We start from the raw sequence: 20,437 nt of genomic DNA, 5'->3' as shown, positions 1-20,437 counted from the left end.
TGCATCCTTCCTCATACACATTTCCAAGTTCCATATAATAAGTTACTAAACAACGCGCCTGTCAGCGAGACTTGGATTTATTGCCATCGCCGAATTTAAAGGTGTCGCTGTTACAGTTTAAACAGTCACTGCGTTTACAAAGTGGGGTCCGGGGATGCCCCTAGGGGTCCCAGAGGTAGTCCTAGGGGGTCCCCAGCAAAATGTGTTAATATAGCATCCAAACCAGTTCACAACTTTAACCCTATATATACATCGGCTATTTGAAAATAGCCGATCTACAAGCTCACAACGCATCCCGATGTGAAGTAAGTTCACAACTTTAACCCTATACACATCCGCTATTTGAAAATAGCCGATCTACATGCTCAACAACGCATCGCGATGCGAAGTAAATCTTGTATGTGTGGGGCAAAATATAATTTGGGACTCCTTTTTGCCATGAAAAGGTTTCAGAACCACTGGTTCTATGGGTCAAAGTGGCACCTCTGACAATTTACGACAAAGGCATTTAGCAGACAGACGCTCTCGTCCAAAGTGCAATCGGGAGAGGAAGGAACGGCGCGGTGAATGGAGGCAGATCTGCTTGCTCTAATCACGGCATCACGCTTCACTCCTCCTATTCCACCACACTTTTGTGTTTGTTTGTTTGAGTCAGAGCGAGCGCACTGCATGACTGTAATGGTGCTTTTCATGTGATGAATGACACATTTTGAAAAGGGCGGCTATTATGGCCGGCTCCCCGTTTAAGTTGCCCTGGAGACAAGTAGCCGTTAAGCGGTCCCCCCCTCCCACGGTGTGTGTGTGTGTGTGTGTGTGTGTGTTGGACTCCAGCCGTTTGCACTCTGCGCCGTTCTAATCTAGCACAGATGAAGGTACTTGATCACAATGCATCTGTGTGGGGAGGTCCAACTGTCCACTCCTGAACGTTGAAGCCGTTTAGCTGCGGGAGTGCATGTAGAACATGAAACGTTAAATAGTCTGTTTGTTTTTTTTATCTTGCTCTTTAGGAGGACTTTCTTTCATTTATGGTCCTTTTTTTTAATTTATTATCTTGGGGTGAAATTCAGTTCAGCTCAACTTTATTGTGCAGGTACAATGCAGAGTGAACTGCTTGCTGCACAGACATTCCTAAACTACAACACAAGGGGTTTCCACCGCGCCTCAAGCCTGTTACACTGTAGGCTGGTCCGGTGCTGGTGCATCTCAGGAGCAGTTCTGGTAATGGGTAGAAGGAGGGCACTGGAGCAAACTTTATTCAGCAGGGTGCAAGTAAAAAACAATGTAACTATAACATCTCCATCAGATCAGCCTAAGCTGCAGGTTTTAAAAGTGGGGGTGGTTTGAGGGGCGCCAAGGAGGCCGATAGGAAAGGTGTATATAAAATAAATGTATAATGCCATGCTATCATGATAGCCGGCATTCGTCTCCGAATGTTTCCCCAAAAACAAATTCTATAGCACCAGCTTGTGTTGCTATAGAAACATTTTTGGTGTGTCAATTGTAAAAAGAATAATTCAAACATAAAATGAAAGTAGCAACCTACATTGCATAGGTCATATATTTACACTATTTCTGTATTTTCACAATTTGTTTATGAAACCATTTTGCAATAGTATGTGCTATTTTCTTGCTGTAAACACTTTAACAATCCCACTACCAGAATCAGAATAGGCTCGATCTGGCGTCTGGTTGCTATGGGCTGAGCTTACCAGCACTCCACTTGCCTCCACACTTAACCCATTCTGACCTGAGATCAGATTCACACGAGGTTTCCACTGGACACACACTGGTCTGATTAACCCATTCTGACCTGAGATCAGATTCTATTTTCAAAAATAGCAGACCTACAAGCTCGTATCGCGCCACTCGGTGGCGCGATATGAGCTTGTAGATCTGCTATTTTTCAATAGCTAAAGCATAACATGATGCTATAACACCAAAATGGGTGCCCGGTCAGAATGCGTTAAACAGAAGTACTCTGCCAAGGTTCTAGGCTTATTATCAAAGTCTTCACATATTGTACAGTTGTATAAAACACATTTTTCAGGCACATTTCAGCCCATTAGGACCACTCTACGCAACGTCGTCAAACGGCGACGCGCACTGTACTGTATGTAACGTCATTCTACAGGCCACAGGTTTCTGCGTTACACCCTGTTTCCCCCTGTGGCGCTAGAGCTCCTAGTTTAATGTATTTGTGCAAACTGAGCCGGGGTAAGGCTCGATAAGCATTATGCCTCTCCCCTTCCCCTTTTTTGTTTCTGCATCTCGGACACCGTGTCAGTAGATGGACTTGACAATATGTGCCTTCCTTGGACTCTGAGATTGAAATTATACCTTGTTCTAAATGCACTATTAACCCATTTTGACCTGGGAACGATTCTGCAAATGTCTTCTAAATCCTGACTGTTTTTTCTATGTCAGTCGTTCTAAAACACTTTCATGGTCTGTCCACAGGGAACCAGCGGGTGTCCGTTAGCAGTTTACTGGTGTGTCACGGTCTGCTGCTGGTCGGGACCAACCTGGGCGTGACGGTGGCCCTCTCTGTCCCCAGACTGCAGGGCATCCCCAAGGTCACAGGTGAGACTGGAACATCCTATTATGCATCTAAGTCGCGCTACCCACTATCGCGCAAGGAGCATTCCCGTGGTCGAGTTGCTATCTTGCGACACCAGCCGCCCATATCCCTGTAGTCTGCGCTACCTGTCACGTTATGCATAGGTGTGGTTTAGGGCGTTACATAAATAAAAACTGTGCCAGAAGCCAGAAGGGATCGAACTGGGAACCTTGCGATTCACCGGCCACTCTGGGGCGGCCCATTGCAGGCCCTATTTGCAGGCGTGCTCTACCAAACGGACTTTGGTAGCATAGCGAGTTGTCTGATGGTCAAGATGGCAGTTTTAGGGATTTCGCAACCACACGCCTATGGCCACACTTCCAGGCGTCAAAATGTATTCCGGGTAGTGACGAAAAATATGCTATATATATATATATATATATATATATATATATATATATACATTTTTTTTTTTTTTTTTAAGATTTCTTTTTTGCTTTATGCCTTTATTGAAGATGGACAGGAAAGAGGGTGGAGAGAAGGGTAGAGACATGCAGCAAAGGTCGTCATGAACGAGACTCAAACACAACACACGACACGCTGTCAGGCCTGAGCCATGTGGCTCCGCTCCAGGCATGCGCCTGGACCACTAGGCCAGCAGGCGCCCCAATATTTTGTTTTTCATTGGTTATATTGGATGCCAATGTATGAATGATACAACAACCTTACCAAATATACTGTGCATCTGAGCCAAACAAGTCCTCCATTTTTATCTATCACAATTTTCCAATGTTTGTTTGTAGTTCTTCCTACTCCTTTTTGAACATCATGTAGTCCTTCCTACTCCTTTTTGAACATGTTGTAGTTCTTCCTACTCCTTTTTGAACATGTTGTAGTTCTTCCTACTCCTTTTTGAACATGTTGTAGTCCTTCCTATTCCTTTTTGAACATCATGTAGTCCTTCCTACTCCTTTTTGAACATGTAGTTCTTCCTACTCCTTTTTGAACATGTTGTAGTTCTTCCTATTCCTTTTTGAACATCATGTAGTCCTTCCTACTCCTTTTTGAACATGTTGTAGTCCTTCCTACTCCTTTTTGAACATGTTGTAGTCCTTCCTACTCCTTTTTGAACATGTTGTAGTCCTTCCTACTCCTTTTTGAACATGTTGTAGTTCTTCCTACTCCTTTTTGAACATGTTGTAGTCCTTCCTACTCCTTTTTTAACATGTTGTAGTCCTTCCTACTCCTTTTTGAACATGTTGTAGGTCTTCCTACTCCTTTTTGAACATGTTCTCAGTTTATTTTGCATTTATTTTTATTATGGCATTTATAGTTTTCTGTTATTTTTTTTTACCAGCATGTTCGAAATAAAGACTATCAAAAATGGAGGTGTTTTTCTGACCCGTAGGTCGGGGCATGGTGTCCTTCCATGCTCACAACGGACCCGTCCGGTTCCTCACCATGGCCGCCGCCGTTTGCAACCGACCCAACTCCTCTCCGACCAATCCCCCCGCGGAGACGGAAGACGGCGGAGACTCCGCCCCCACGGCTCCTCCCCCCCCGGGGCGGGGGGGGGGAGTGTGGCTGGGGGAGGCGGGCTGCACCTCCATGGCCCTCCAGGACTCCCAGTCCGTTTCGTCCTGCGGCTCCCTGGCGCCCTCGTCCCAGGGCTCCCTGGAGCACGGGCCGGAGGACGGCGCCCTGTACGACCTGCTGCCCCTGGACCCCGCCCACCACCAGCGGGGGGGCCGCGGCGGCAAGGCCGGCAAGATGGACGTCAGCTCCCTGCTGGTGGTCTCGGGGGGGCTGGGCCACCGCCGCGTCAACAGGAAGACCAAGCCGTCGCGGAGCCACGAAGACACGGCCTCCACCATCATGGTCTGGCAGATCCCTCTGCTCAACATGTGACGGTAAATGGTGCCTCTTTTTTTATGAAGTGCTTTTATCCAAAGCGCTTTACATAGATTGTGCATTGCGTTCAGCCATTCACACAACATTCATACACCGATGGCGGAGGAAACCATGCAAGGCGCCAACCTGTACATCGGGCCATCGGGGAGCAATTGGGGGTTCAGAGTCTTGCTCAAGGACACTTCTGCACTAACTCTGGGGGAGCCCGGGACTAGCGGCCGCTCTACCCCTGAGACACTAAAGCCGCATTCTTGTGATGTTGATGTTGGATGAGGAGGACGTGGTCTCTCTCTTTCAGGTTGATACAGGAGAGGCTTGGGTGGTATCTGTTTTTGGGTTTTTCCCCTTCCTTTTTGACCTTTCGCCGGTGGGCATTACGGAATATGACGGTATTTTGCGCAGAAACGAACATTATTCAAAAGTATTTCATGAATAAAATAAAAACTAATCTAATGATTTCCGTCAATAGTATTAAGAAAAAAAACGTGTAATGCTCAGGGAAAATGGCAGATCCACAAGCTCGCAACACGTTGTGAGCTTGTGCATCACGTTGTGAGCTTGTGCATTTATTCGACCAGTTCTCGGGCAAAAAAAAAAAAAAAGTCTTACCGCAATGAGGCGCTCCAACAACATATATTATATTCTTATAGAATATTCTTATTCTTAACACTTATTCTGATAGTGTAATTGTACTTGTAATTATCTGGACACTGAGGGGCTTCTGGGAATTCACGGTCAAGGCTCTTTTCAAGATACAATAATTGCAGTCTGTTCACTGCTCATGTACGTTGACGCCGCCTACGCGTCATAGCCGCCAGTGAAGGTTGCACTGTCACAGAGGAAGCGTAACACTGCCTCGATCCAGTTAAGAGGCCAGAGCCGGCAGGTAGGTAGATAAAATTATGATACTAGATGGATAGATAGATAAATGATACTAGATAGATAGTTATATAAAATTATATGATATTCGATAGATGGATAAAATGATATTATACTAGATGGATAGATAAAATGATATGATACTAGATGGATAAATTGTGGGTGTGCTGTGTTAGCGTAGGGCCTCAGAGATGAACCTCTTAACAGTCCTGGTATTCTTTCACCACATCCAGAGACTCAGCCACAGTGTGGAGGTAGGAGGGACTGATGAGAGGCACCTGTTCTGTTTGCCGTGTAGGAGCATGGCGGCATCAAAGACGATGTCCTCCTTGGCTACATTTAGATGGCCACTGGAGAGAACCTCTGTCAGTCAGTCTTTGGCTACATTTAGATGGTCACTGGAGAGAACCTGTCACACCCCTGTTTCAGGCGAGGGTAATGTGAACACAAGGATGGCGAGGCAAGTAGGCAACACAGTTGGGCAGAGTTTATATAACGTTTATTTTCCCCAAGTGCAATATGTGACAACAAACAAAGGAGACCATATGTCTGCGAGTAGAAAAGAAAAAGGATATTCAAAATAAAGTACTTCATGTTGTATACAATAATATAAATCAAACCAATCATTTTAAATAAATCATTATTATATAATATAAGTATTCTAAGTATTTATAAATCAGGCCTTTTTAATGTAAAGCAAATCAAACATTACAATCTATCTATATATATATAATAAACATTATATATATATATATATATATATATATATATATATATATATATATATATATATATATATTAAAATGTGAAGACACCCTTCTTTGACCAGCTCCAGACAGCTGACTGACTGACTGGGCCATTTCCTAGAGCTATATACCCCCTGGCTCCTCCCACAACACAGGACCAAATGAAAAGAGGGGTAAACATGATCCACAACATGTTAGTCGCTCAAAACAGTTACAGTTACTGGAGAGAAACTCTGTCAGTCAGTCTTTGGCTACATTTAGATGGTCACTGGAGAGAACCTCTGTCAGTCAGTCTTTGGCTACATTTAGATGGTCACTGGAGAGAACCTCAGTCAGTCAGTCTTTCCACAGAGAGAAAGGAACTCTTCCTTGTAGAGCAGAATGTGCTGTTTAGGCCGTTTCAGTTTGAGATCAGATGGCATCTGTTTCAATAGCATTGTGGTCAAGTAAAACAAGCTTAAGTCAGAGTGTTTTTATAGTTTTTGGCAATTGACAAATATTATAATTATATATATTATTATATATTATTGCATATTATACAGTACATGACATTATATTTGTACATCTGTCAAAAGGATAAACTAAGAAAGCTCAACAGAGATTCAACTTTCTTTTGATCGTTTGATTCCTTGAGCACACCTGTTACAAGTCTAGTGATAATTAGCCATGGAAGAAACTACCCACAAAATATATAAGCTCTATATCCTGACGGTACCCACGTAAGCCCTCACATTTGTCATTGACACGAATGCACATGGCCATACAATATGCATGCGGACACATCTGTCAAACATAACTTATGTTATGCCCTTTTGTAGGCTCTTTCACTAAAACTGAGGTATTTTGTTGACTTAATCTTTGAGACAAGCAGATAATACTGGCAGGGTCAACCATGTAGGCCTGGTTTGGTAGGCCCTGTTTGCCCCGGCCATTAGCCACGCCCCTTGGCAACAGACGCATCACGACACTGTCAGTCTCTGGCTCCGCCCCCTGCTTCTTCTTCTTCTTGGGGAGTTTATAAGTAAACGTCATCGTCAGCATGTCGTGTGTAGCAGCTATACAGCCTGGAGGCTCCTGTTTTTAGGTTGCCGTGGATCAGTCTATTTCCCATATTTTCCACCACCAACCAAACCAACACCCTTGAACAGGAATCCACCACTTTAGTTTTAACCTGCCACAGGTTAGTTTTAACCTGTGGCTCCAATGTACCTTTAGTCGGTGGTTTCATAGCGCTAATTATGTTATCCACCAAGCTACTAGTACCTTCCTACGGTTCTGGCGACGCGTCAACTAAAAGCAGTTACACACTTCAGTAACTCATTAAGAATCTGAACATGCAAAAAGCACCAAGAAACCAAATAGCTATTAGCTAGCGATAGTAAACAAGCCGTTTGTGTACTAAATTTTAACAGCCCGCCCTGCGCAATGCTAATGCCCGGGAAGTTTTGAGAGGCTTCGGGCCGTGGTGTGATCATTGTAGATTGGCCATTTTCAATACTTCTTAATATTTTATAATTATGGAATTTCTTAGATTTTTCTTTTCTTTGTTTTTTGAAAATGTTTTGAAGTAATAATTAAAAACTAAATATAGGGAACAAAAAATAAAGGGACCCCTTAAAAATGTGTCCACGACGCACACATGTGTCCCGACCCAGTGTTTGGGAATCCTTGCCTTAATGCCTTGATACCGCCCAAGCCCACTGCCTGAAATCAGCTGACGTCCACATACGCTCCCAAAGACGGGTTGTTAACCTCTGCTTAACCACTCGGACCCTATATACTTCAGTGACCGGAGTCACCCAGGGGTCTATACTAGGCCCCATTATTTTTCCCTCTAGTCTACACCAAATCGTTTAGCTAAAATAGCCAATCTACATGCTCACAACGTGTCGTTGTGAGATTGTAGATCAGCTAATTACCCCAGATTATGAACGCTAGTGTTTGTGAGGATAATGTTTGTGAGGAATCAATCAATTCACAGACGTCCTGTACTGAACTGAACTGACTGCTGGCATTCCAACAGGCTCCGAGTGTGCTTCTAAAGACTTGTATTAAGAGACATTGGGCTGTATTTTACCTGTCTTAAGTACCAGGTCTTATTACTTAACTTAAGACCTGGAGGCGTGGTCAATGCTCTTTGGACACTCAGAATAGCCAAATGGCATTGATCACGCCTCCAGGTCTAAGTTAAGTAATACGACCTGGTACTTGAGACACGCGAAATACAGCCCATTGTGTGCATGTGCCATTGAACGACAAGGGATCAATATAACCACTTAATCATGACGCCTGACTTTGCTAATGGACTGTCTGCACCTTAATGGGAAAACAATATCCAATTAAGTTGCATGTACTGAAATAAAAACACTGAATTGTCTTTTCATTCTCACATGGCCTTGTTCTATATTTAACACATTAAGTCATGGTGCCATATCAGTTGGCCTAATGGGATTACAGTATTGAAAGCCGTGTTGAAAAGATCTTGGGAATAAGTGAATAGAAGTTCCTGTTTCCCCGTTTGGAAAGATGAGAGCTAGAATATTTGGGCCCTCAGAACTGTAATAAAAATGGAGATAAATTCAATTAGGCACAGATTATTCTGTTAATCTCTTATTGGTCTTTTTTTGTAATTCTGCGTCAATGTATTACGTTTTTTTGTTTTGTTTTTAATTGGGGGGCGGGTGTTAGTATGGATGGCGTTGCGTTCATGTGGTACTCAGGATCTCAGAAATGTTCAACATAGCGAATTGGTCACGCTTTGCTTTAAATCTATGCCCTATTTGTACTCACCGAAAAGCTCACGACAAACTAGCTAGTCATCACTAGTTGGTTTGTTTCCACAGTCGCCTGCATCAGTGGTTCTCAACCTGTGGGTCCCCACATGATTATGGTTGAGGCGTCACCTGATGACACTGAAGTGACAATTTAAAGCCTTTTTAATTGCCTGCCATTGGCGCGATATCAACACCCGGTTTAGGAGGCATTTAATTATATTATATTGATAAAGTTAGGTCCCGGTCGTAAGCTCCATTTGATCAGCTCTAGAATACTAGCGTGATGTAAACCTGCGATTCAAGATGGCCGTGCCAGTCGACTCACTGTTTTTTTTTTTTTTTGTCAATACGACCTTTATTTGAGTTTTAGTTGATTGCGGTTGCAAAATGACTTGGATATGCGATGCGATAGATTTAACATGGGCAGCTTTCACTTCACTTCCGGTTCACAGACCTGGGGTAATTTTCGTATTGAAAAGTCCTCGGCATCGGGCGAAATAATTAATACCCGGCAGTGAATGCCGGGTATGAACCGGATGAGAGTTAATTTACAGTGAATGAACCGGATGAGAGTTTATTTACAGTGAATGAACCGGATGAGAGTTCATTTACAGTGAATGAACCGGATGAGAGAGTTAATTTACAGTGAATGAACCGGATGAGAGTTCATTTACAGTGAATGAACCGGATGAGAGAGTTAATTTACAGTGAATGAACCGGATGAGAGAGTTCATTTCTGGTGATCGAGCCCCGGTCCCCGATAGTCAACATTCGTCTCTTCTTCAGTTGAGCTAAACGAGACTTATCTTTTATACCTAAAAGAATGGCCATTACTGCATCAAAAGTAACTGGTCAAAAACTGGACAAATATTGGCCAAAGTGTCAAATAATATAAGAAAGTGGCACAATTTTTTAAAATACTACAAGCTATCTGTCGCTAGCTATTCACAATATGTATCTGTGGAACAGAGTCAAACTAAAGGCAATGCATCAACACCTACAATTCCATGTGCTTGTCATTGTGTGGGCTTCCCCCCAGTTATATGATTATTTGAGTGGTCCCCAAAATAACCCCCCCTCCGTTCAAGGGGGCCTTCAAGGGTTGAGAACCACTGGTCTACATCAGATTGCATTTTTATTTATATATATTTTTTCACGTACTGTTGGTATATTGTTAAATAGGTTCACGATTTGACTTGGATGTGCAATAAAACGCTTAACACATGTATTTTAAATTTCATATTGATTTAAAATATATATAGATTTCCAACTTGGTAGCTTTTTTCCAACTTGTTATGAAGTTTGCGTGCAATTTCTGAATTTGAAACATCGTCTGTCCATTATCCGACACCACATGAACACAGCACGTCATTTCATCTCGCTATGAGAGACCAAAATGTTTGATATGGGAAGGTTTTAAATGTTGACTGAACGTGTTTTTGAAAGGCTTGTTGATAGATAATTCCTGGCTGGCCAGGTGTTGTTGGTGGTGGTGGTGATGATGATGATGTTGAAGAAGAACGAAAGAAGAGGAGGATGATTCTACTGGGAGAGATGTCTTTATTTGCCTGAATTTGTGTTTCTCACTCGAGGCCAAGGGTATTTAAAAACTAAAGAAAAGTTAAAAGCTTTATACTTGTCATGTTTTGTATTTACTTCTGTTATGTACATTAACAAATCTATAAACATGGTTTTATCCAGCAGTGATGTGTGGAGTCTTCTCTTAAACACCATTCAATCCGGGGAAGCATCAGTTATATTTTAGCTATTATGTACATATAGCACATTGGTTCTCAAGGTGTCTATACGATTACGAACACAACTGGCCATGGTTCGGGAGGGGAAACACAGTCAGAAATGTGTGTGGGGGATTAATTGGCATAGCATAACAAATTCAGTTGGAGAACCTGGTAAAAAAAATATTGGTTGCTTCCACAAATAAAAGTTATGTAATAATCAGTGGGTAGGTTGCCAAGAACTTTCTGAATGTATTCATAAGTGACCCCATGATCTTTCCTGTAGCAGTGCCACCCACACAGCTGCATGCTTTTAAAAGGCACTATATAGCTTTCATTGTTTGAAATGTTATTGCTTAAAATGTAGCATGGGTAAAACATTACTTGGCTACAATGTATTATTAGCCTGCCAGGGCAGGCTGTGTGCTGATTGGGTTCGCCAGGGGTGCTGCTGACACCTGGTAGCTCAGTCTGTTGTCAGTCACTGTGAGGCACATCGACCCGAGTTCAAAACTGTCTGACTCTCGTCTTTTAGGATGTCGTTATTGAAATACAGAATGATTTACCACAAATGCATGACTTCTTGCATCACGTGAACACAAAGCATGCACACTGACTGATACGGTTTGAGCTGGACCAAGGCATCAACGGAGCAAGTGCCCGCACCAAGCGGATCGATGGCCGCAGCAGTGTCCTTTGGGTTGCATATACTACAAAATGCCAGCAGAGCACAACACCAGCTTTTTATGATTGTGGACGCACAAAATGGATTCTGGACCTTGTACAACAAAAAAATAAAATGATAGATTTAGCTTATTCTTTTCTAAATGTGGTGCATCAGGTTTGTCGGGCATCTATACGAACACAATTGGCCCATGTTCGGGGGAGGGAAGCTGGTTGATACTGTCCCTGCATGTACTGTAGCCTATTCCTTTGGGCATGGGCCGGCACCTGTCAGCAGGGAGTGTTGGGCGGGAGAAGTGGCCCTACATCCTCCCGGTGGGGGCTCCTCACTGGCAGGTGAGTCAGTAGGATACAACTGGCAGTGACAACACAAATGTGTGTGAGTGAGTGGAGGAATCAATTATAACGATTAAATTGGGCATAAAAGGGACTTATTGGCTATTCGAAGAAAAAGAAAAACACTTATTCTGCATGTTAACCTGGCTCAAAGACGTGCGAAATATTTCACATATCTATAAAGAATCACTGCTCTTCTAAATCTAGACGTCTAAAAATGTCATCTCGACCTCAGTATTATTCATATCGGTGTTAACATTCCACCCTGTCCTCGGGAGTGGAATGTTCTTCTCCATATGGAAGCTATTAAGCCCCCTTGAAATGAACCTTGTTCTACTGCTTGCTGCTACCATTCTGACGGTGTGCCACTATCAATACAAGCTGGGACTTGGTGCTGCGTTGCCCCCAGGGCCCAACCCGGCGCTGCCATGATTCTAAACTCATTTCTCCTCCACTGTGAGGGGGTCAGGACATTCTCTGTTCCATAAACACGCACCTCTACTGTTACACAATCACACTCCGGGTACATTATCATCTGTACAGAAATAGACTGAGGAAATAAAAAAAGAAGAGAGAGCCCCTAACGATCTCGGATTGAAGCTGGTCCACATGGTTCCTGTTAGGAGAATCTCATTGTTTTTTTTTTCTCCTGTGCTTATAATCACTGTAAAAAGCCCCTGGATGCATTATGTTCCCAGGTTCTTCAAATCTGAGTTCAGACTTGTATTTATTTTCTATTGTTAGTTTAATTATAGCTATACAGACCGTCATATTCACCAGTGGTGTATGTGAAGTAACTGATGTACTCAAGTATTATACTTAAGAATGGTGAGGTATTTTTTTCTTACTTTACTGTAGTATTTCCAATTATCAATACTCTTACTTCTACTCCACTACATCCCAGAGGCAAATATTGTACTTTTTTGTATTATTACAAAACAATAAACATACAGCCCTATTTAAACTTTGGCTATTTGAAAATAGACCATCTACTACAAGCTCATTTTTTTAATACATTTTACACAATGATCGTTTTGTGAAATGGGACATTCTGCATAATGACTACTTGTACTTTAGCTACTTTATATGTCCATGCCAATACTTTTGTACTATAAGTACTGTTGTACATTTGTAATACAAACTTGTACTTGTAACTATTTTTTTCCCCACCACTTGATATTCACTGTACGCATGCAGCTATCTGCGTCTCCTCTGACTGTACGTATTATCAGTTCCTCTGACCTGGCCTTATCAGTTTGTCATTAATCACACAAGCGCAAAGCACCCTATAACTGTAATTCGACATCTTTTGTTTCACTTGATCCTGGTATTTCCATGGAAACTATGTGTGTGTGTGTGTGTGTGTATGTGTGTGTGTGTTCTTAAAATAGACTAGTCAACATATGATGGCAACATTAAACCTCCCAGGGAGTCCCAGCTGACTACACTCTCTAATCTCAATCTATTTTTATATGGGAAGGTCAATTATAAAGATATACTGTGCGTCCTCCATCCATATGGTATGGAGGAGAGGAGAGGTTACCATGTACTTGCGTGCTAAAGGTTGTGCTATTTTCCCCACATGTTGAGTTGTGCCCAGTAACTGACTTCTAATTTTAATGTGTGACTCTTGTGTCACTGAAATTCGGCCTCACAGCTGGAAGGTCCTGGGTTCGATTCCCGCTGGCGATGCTGTGGGTGCTGGCGGTGTGTTCAATGCCCATACCCGAGGCGGGTTTGTCAAAAGTGCCTTTCTGTGTGGAGTTTGCATGTTCTCCCCGTGTCCCCTAGGGTAGGTATACCCTCACAAAAAACATGCAGTAATCCTGGTCTCTAAACTGCCTCCCCCTGGCCAGCCGGGGCGCCTGATGGAGGGGAAAGGAACTGGTTGGGGAATAACGTGTTCCTTCCACACGCTACGTCCAACCAGGGAAACTCCCCCCTGGCAGCTGTAAAGGAGCAACTTGGACACTCATGCATGAAGGAAGCATGAGTTCATGTCTGTTGCTCTCCCTCCCCAGGTTGCAGAGGGTGTGTAGAGCCCAGGATCACATTAGATAATTGACACAGGGGTGAAAATGGGTTACAGAAATCGTGAGATAAAAATTATAATACTAAAAAAAATAACCCAATATATAGAATACATATTGCATTATTTCTTCTGTCCAAAAAGGATTGGATAGACAATATTCCCAGGGCAAGCTGGGGCAATTGACATACAGCCTACCAATTCAGGACAGCCAATAATGTACACATTATTGGCACAATTCATTGCATACCAATACATTTGCATTTAAATTAATTCAAATGTACTTAAAAAACTAAAAAAGAAAACTAAAACAAAGTTAGTAGTTTTGGAGATATTCTCTTCTACAGAACAGATGGAGAGCGTGTGACATTTCATATTAAAAGGTGTGTAAAGGAATGCTGCCTTTCCAGCTGCTGTGCTGTCTGTGCAGTCCAGATTGTGATGTGTGTAAAGTCTACTGTAGGGGTTAAGGGTAATGCCGAGAGAGAGAGAGAGAGATGGGGCATGGGGGGTGTGGTTTACATCCCAAACTGCCTCACTGTATCAAACTGTACAAATCAAAACACGACCAGTGAGTCCATGCAGGAGGATCCTGCCAGACGTGCCTGGACTATGGTTTCTTATGAGAGGAGATTGGAGATCAAAGCTTCGCTGATCTGATGCGCTGGAGAGGAGACTCCTTCCTTCATATAAAGGACTGCTTCTATGGCATGGAGCGACCTGCCTGCTGTGACCATTTAGCCTACTGACGTGCAGGAATTGTTTTTTCTTTTTTTTCAAACCTTGGAAATACTGTAACCCATTTGGATGGAGCGGATGGATGGCAATATCGTTGTATGAAATGAACAAATGGAATGATTCGGGTGGATTCTCGTTCAAAGAATTTAAAGCAGAGCACATCTCTTACATAACAACAAGGCTTTGTGGACGCGGTGGATTTATCACAGCAAAACGTAAGTATAGGCTAGGTTAGAATATTATAGTATGTGTGTGTGCTTTCTAGTACTGAAATCATACAGTAGGCTAGTTTGCAAGGAATTATTGTAGGCTATGTCCTTTGGATTATTTGATTTAATGAATGTATAGCTACTTCTATACGATATGGAATGTAAAAATGCAGCAGCGTTTTTTATTTATTTTTATTATGGACACGTCAAAGCCATTCGTCCTCACCCCATATTAGAAATTAATGCATCCATCAGTAGAGCGCATGCATGCACGCTACACCCACACTGGGCTACTGGGCATGCGTCCCTCCTTGGGTCGCGAATTGCTACAAATAATGAATAAGCATAAGCATGGTGATTATGACTGATGGCTGATGCCGTATAGGTTGTGCAATAACATTGAAAAGAGAAGCCGTTTCTTTATGGTTGCCTCTGTCTTGACACCGGAACAATTAGTTACAGTTGGACAGGACTGTAAATTAAATTCTACCTGTTTTAATTAAAAAATGTCTGACATTTTAGTAAACAGACAGTATAGGCTGCCTAAATGTATTAGTATTTCTGCCTCAAATTGTCAGGCTGTTTGACTTTCATTCCAGGAGAAATTGCGCCCCCGAGGGTTTAAAAGGGTTCATTACAACTTTTAAATATTCTACTTATACAATAGACTACCAGTGCTTTAAAAGCTCCTGGCAGCCAATTGTTTAGGGCAGTGGTACACAAACCTTTTTGTGTCAAGGACCCCCAAAAATTATAAAAACTAGTTTTGCCGCGGACCCCCATCTGAAATTATGTTGAGCCAGAGACCCCCAGAAGAAAATGCAGTTATTAAACAATATAGGCTATGTCACAATATTTTTAGCGATTTTTCCAAAATGTATTAAAAGAATAGCAGATGTACAAGCTCACAGCGCAACAAAGAGTGACTCTTTGATAGCTTGTAGATCTACTATTTTTTAATAGCCAATGTATACATGGATAAAGTGGTTAAATGATTGCGATGCTGTATTATCACATTTCGACCCCCTGAAACACCTCTAAAGAGGTCCCCGGACCGCACTTTGAGAACCACTGCATGCCATATATAAGGATCTAATCTAATGCCTCACAGCGAGTCCCACAGGTTCGATTCCCCCGGCCATTTGCTGCATGTCACTCCCCTATAAAAGTCCCCCCAAAATAACTGTCAAATCTTCTCCTTGTCATCTTTCCCAGGTGAACGACATACAATAAAAGCTGTAGGGGATTGCTTTGATATTCTCCGCCACCATCATGACCACTGGGGATTCCCGTCGTCGTCAGCAGTGAACAACGCGAGATGGACGCCGGCCAGAGGAGGACCGTGGAGGCTGAGGTCATCCTTCATGCCGTGAACTCTGAACTCGGCACCACGGCCGAGGGAGAGGGGAGGCTGTGCCCGGGCCTGCTGAAGAACAATGGGAACGCTCCGTGCATGGGGGGTTTCCTACAGCACGACGACGATGATTTTAGTCTGCCTAAAACCTTTGAGAAGGAGTACCTGTTGGACGGTAGTTTGACGTCGAACCACAATTTTGACCACCAGAAGGGCAATGGATTGTACATCTCAAAGACCACTCGCATCTCGAATGACATTTCTGTTCACGCCGACTCCTCTGTGAACACGCCGCCTAACGCCGCCACGGCCCAGAACGGCACGAGAGCTAAAAACGGCATCAGTGAAAACTCGAACCGAGCCAAAGAGGAAGTGGATGACGGTGGTGGTTTGTCTGGCAGGGTCGACAGATCTGCGAGCGGTCAGTCTGTCCCAGGAAACGTCACTTCGTCCTACGCCGCGCCTGACACTCATTGTGTCCCCGCTGGCCCACAGCCAACCATCGAGCAGCTGGCTCCATCTCTGTCTCATAGCTCCCAGGCGGCTGATCCGCCTCAATGTGAGCCTCTGTGTGCGGGCTCGGGGCTGAATCGGTGCGTTGGAAACGGGGACAGCGGGCAGAGGGCTGAGAGGACACCGTCTACTAAGGAGCCTGATCTGATCATTGAAGTTAGCGGTCAGAAAATCAGCGCTCACAAGTCTGTGTTGGCGGAGAAGAGCGATTACTTCAAGGCGCGTCTGTCGAGGGACATCCTGAAAGTCAAAGGAGTCAATTACAAGACTATGTCCATATTGGTAGATTATGTTTACACTTCCCAGATGAATGTGCGTAAGGACAATGTGGTAGATGTCATCACCGGAGCCAAGGTCCTCCAGATACCCTGCGCCGTTCAAGCAGCTATGGACTCCATGTCACAACAAATCACTGCAGACAACTGCTACGAGATCCTGACCATCGCCAAGAAGCAGAGACTCAACGAACTGAAGGAGACGGCCTACCGCTTCATGAGCAACAACTTTCTCCAGATATTGAAGGACCCCTCTGTGTACGGACGTCTGACCGGATCGGAGAGGGACCTGGTCCTGAAGAAGAGAACGGAAGGCAAGATGACTCTGATGGTGGCAGAGATCAACGACGTGTTCGACCGTGTTGGGAGCAGGCCGGCGAGCCGCTGCAACAGCCGACCGCAGAGCCCCTTGTCGGTGGTGTCGTTCGACGACAACCACATGATTTACTACTTCAGCGAAGCGGCCAATGACTGGAGGCCTCTGACCATGATGCCGGAGGACATTAACACTAAAGGGTGTGGGATCTGTACCATGTATAACTACCTGTTTGTGGCAGGCGGGATCAAAGGGTACGGAGAGAAGGGGAAGGTGTCCGATAAGGTCTTCTGTTACAACCCTGTCACCAACAACTGGACGGAGGTCCGACCTCTGATGCAGGCCCGCTCGCAGCTCAAGCTGGTGTCCATGGACGGGTACCTGTACGCCATCGGAGGGGAATGCCTGTTTACGGTGGAGAAGTACGACCCGCGCATGGACCGTTGGACCGCGGTGGCGGCCTTGCCCAAGGGGGCGTTCGCGGTGGCCCACGAGGCCACCACCTGTAACGGGGAGCTCTACATATCTGGGGGCTCTCTCTTCTATCGTCTCCTCAAATACGACCCCAAGAGGGACGAGTGGCAGGAGTGTCCGTACAACAACAGTAGGAAGAAATCCACTGACATGGTGGCCTTCAAGAGCTTCATCTACCGCTTCGACGTCAACCGCGAGCAGGGGATCAACGTGTTCAAATACAACACCATAGTGAAGATGTGGCATGACGTCGCGTCTCAGAGGCTTGGAAGTCATTTGCCATTTCGGAGCGCTGTCATTGGGAACTGCATCTACTGTGTGAACAAGACCCAGACGCTTCAGTTCATAGTGCAGGAGGAGAATGCATTCTTTGTCGAGGAGCCACTCCGAGCGCCTCTGGAGGCTAAAGGGGTTTTGTTTCCCTTCGTTCTCAGTTTGCCTGAAAAGCCTGACAAGGTGATTTAGAATGATTACATCTCATGGCTAAACTGAAATGATGTGCTCATTTTGATGTCAGCTTTGTGTGTCATTGTGTCCCTTTAACCTGCTCAAAATGGAATGTGTGCATTTGCATGGCAGAGTCATGTGTCAAGTCGACAGGGAAAGCCTTAAAGGACAACTTTTTTTTCTTCGTTGAATGGATGCAACAATTTTACAGTACTGTAGGTTATTTTGTGTATTTCCTGTTTCCTGTTGTTTGGTGCACTTTTGTAATTGAAGTTAGTATAGCTATTGTTTAGGATGTTTTTCAACTAGTTAGCTGATGGCATAACAAAGGAGATCCAAGGCACTCTGTTGCAGTTAAGTTTAAAAAGCGTTTTCTTTTAATGGCAACACAGTTAAAAAAAAAAACATAGTTAGCTGATGGCTTTGGTAACAACATCTAATACATTTATGGAAATTTTGAAAGTCTAAATCAATAAGGAGGCTTTAAAAGGGCTCTTCTATGCAAATGAATCAAGCCAAGATGTGCAGTTCTGTTACAGGGCTGTTACAATAATGCCACAATGATTCTGTGTAAAAAAAGAGCACAATGTTTCTCTATGAAGCAAACATCATATTATGAAAGCAAAGGTTGGAAACTTGGAAAGTAAAACATGAAACAGTTTTTCTATATTGTCTGAGACCAAATATTTGATGGAACTATAAGGCTGTGCATTTATTTTTTGATTCATGACATTCTATTTTGGCTACAGCGTACAAAGGAGAAACAGTTCCTACTACTTACGTTTCCCCATACTTAAATAAATACCTATTCCAGTTAAACCACAAAGCAAACTGCATGTGTCTGGCAGATCTTGTGTTTATTTTTTACATAGTTTAGTCAGAAACCCTCCATTGACCTCACCATGATCATATCGACACTAATGCAATAGTTCTATTCACAATGAGCTGCTACAGCACTTTCAGGAAAGTTTAGAATAGTAGACACAGTTCAGAATTAATTGCACAATGGCACTTCGGTACGATTATGTTCATTTCCAGTTGTTAATGTAGATAATATTGACCCATTATCGGGGCCTTGGGTAAAATCAGTCATCATTTGATTTTATGACCTGCACGTGTACATAATATACTACTTCCACTAGACGGAAACGGAACACATCATTACATTTTGTAGTATATTGCCCTAAGGACCACTGAGGGTCCCTTGACCCTACTTTGACAACCACTGGATTGCTGTCCAACTCATTAAGTCAGGGGGTTTCAACGTTTCTTTCCACAGGTTCTCAAATTGACTTATGACATCATGGTCCCCCTATTTCAAATGTTTCCGTCCTATAGGAACTCTGATATGGAAAGATGTTTTAAATTAAACGGTCTAAATCTTTTGCATGAGAAATAAGCATATATCGTCTGTCGGGGGGTGGAAACCTCATGTGTCTAAAAGTGTTACTGTTCAGGATTCAAATTCAAAGATGGCAAGAGTAGCAGATCTACAAGCTCAAAATGTGTCTCTTCGCGCTGCATTTCGAGCTTGTAGATCTGCTACTTTCGATGCTTTTGTGTGACGCTGTAGTGTGATCAAGTGGGATATTAATGTACGAATAAATGCAACAAGAAAAAGGAATGTGGAGATAAGAGTGTCTTGCAACAACAACAACAACAACGATATGACTGATTATATCAGACCCCACTATGGGGCCTATGGGCAGCACTGACTTCCTATACGAGAATGCTCTGACAACAGTGTTTTCTATTTTATAGTGTAACTATCAGTTACAGCAACACATCATTGGAGTTCTACTGTGCTATACAGAATGTAAGTTGATGCTGGTTTAGAAATCAAAGTGTTTGTGAAAGTCTCAGAGTGGATACAGGACAGTTGGGCACCTTTGGACATCTGGGCACCTCAATGTAAAATTGGCTATTTTGTCCAAAATGTTAAAGACTTTAAGATTTGAACAAATGGTCTTAAGAAATGTAAAGTATTCACCTTTTTCCTAGGCTGTGTGTGTTCCACTTCCTGTTGATTTCATTGGATATCATTGGTCATCTGACCAGTTTCATTGGATTTCATTGGATCAAATTGACAGGAAGTGGAACACACAGCCTAGGAAACAGGTGAATACATGATGTGATCATGTGAACATGCACATTACATCATTTATCAGAATTATATCCTGTTGAATTTTTGGGGCCATAATCATTTATTTTGAAAATATATTTTGGACATTTTGGACAAAATAGCCAATTTTATAGTGAGGTGTTCAGATGTCCAAGGTGCCCAGACTGCCCACCTATCTGTTACCCTCAGAGTGCACAACTGTGACCATTAGACACTCTGGATGTGGTTTATCATGTCGGTATTTTTGTGAAAGCTTTTCTAGGCTGATTTTGGACCTGCTGCTGTTGTGATGGATGCCCGGTATCGTGATGCAACGCTAGCCAGATGCTTTCTTTTC

At 43.3% G+C, this 20,437-nt stretch overlaps 2 protein-coding genes across 4 annotated transcripts in view; both read left to right on the top strand.

The window, feature by feature from the left end:
* The window catches only part of arhgef10 (Rho guanine nucleotide exchange factor (GEF) 10), a 121,006-nt gene extending 116,534 nt beyond the window's left edge, over positions 1–4,472 (top strand). For all 3 annotated transcript variants that reach the window (XM_083792591.1, XM_083792589.1, XM_083792590.1), the window contains 2 exons: positions 2,458–2,580; positions 3,966–4,472. In XM_083792591.1, coding sequence (XP_083648717.1) covers positions 2,458–2,580; positions 3,966–4,465 — 623 coding nt within the window. In that variant the 3' untranslated portion in view covers positions 4,466–4,472. The remainder of the gene's footprint in view (positions 1–2,457; positions 2,581–3,965) is intronic.
* A 9,730-nt stretch (positions 4,473–14,202) lies between these two features.
* Positions 14,203–20,164, top strand: kbtbd11 (kelch repeat and BTB (POZ) domain containing 11). Its single transcript, XM_083791320.1, has 2 exons — positions 14,203–14,605; positions 15,815–20,164. Exon 2 carries the CDS (start codon positions 15,918–15,920, stop codon positions 17,994–17,996), a length of 2,079 nt encoding a protein of 692 aa, XP_083647446.1. The 5' UTR covers positions 14,203–14,605; positions 15,815–15,917; the 3' UTR covers positions 17,997–20,164.
* Positions 20,165–20,437: the final 273 nt, after the last annotated feature.

This window comes from Protomyctophum parallelum, assembly GCF_964188405.1.
Source record: "Protomyctophum parallelum genome assembly, chromosome: 20".
NCBI lineage: Eukaryota > Metazoa > Chordata > Actinopteri > Myctophiformes > Myctophidae > Protomyctophum > Protomyctophum parallelum.
This window is presented reverse-complemented; position numbering and strand designations above follow the sequence as displayed.

Coding starts and splice junctions, on each gene's coding strand:
- kbtbd11 (XM_083791320.1), top strand. CDS start 15,918: ATGGACGCCGGCCAGAGGAGGACCGTGGAGGCTGAGGTCATCCTTCAT.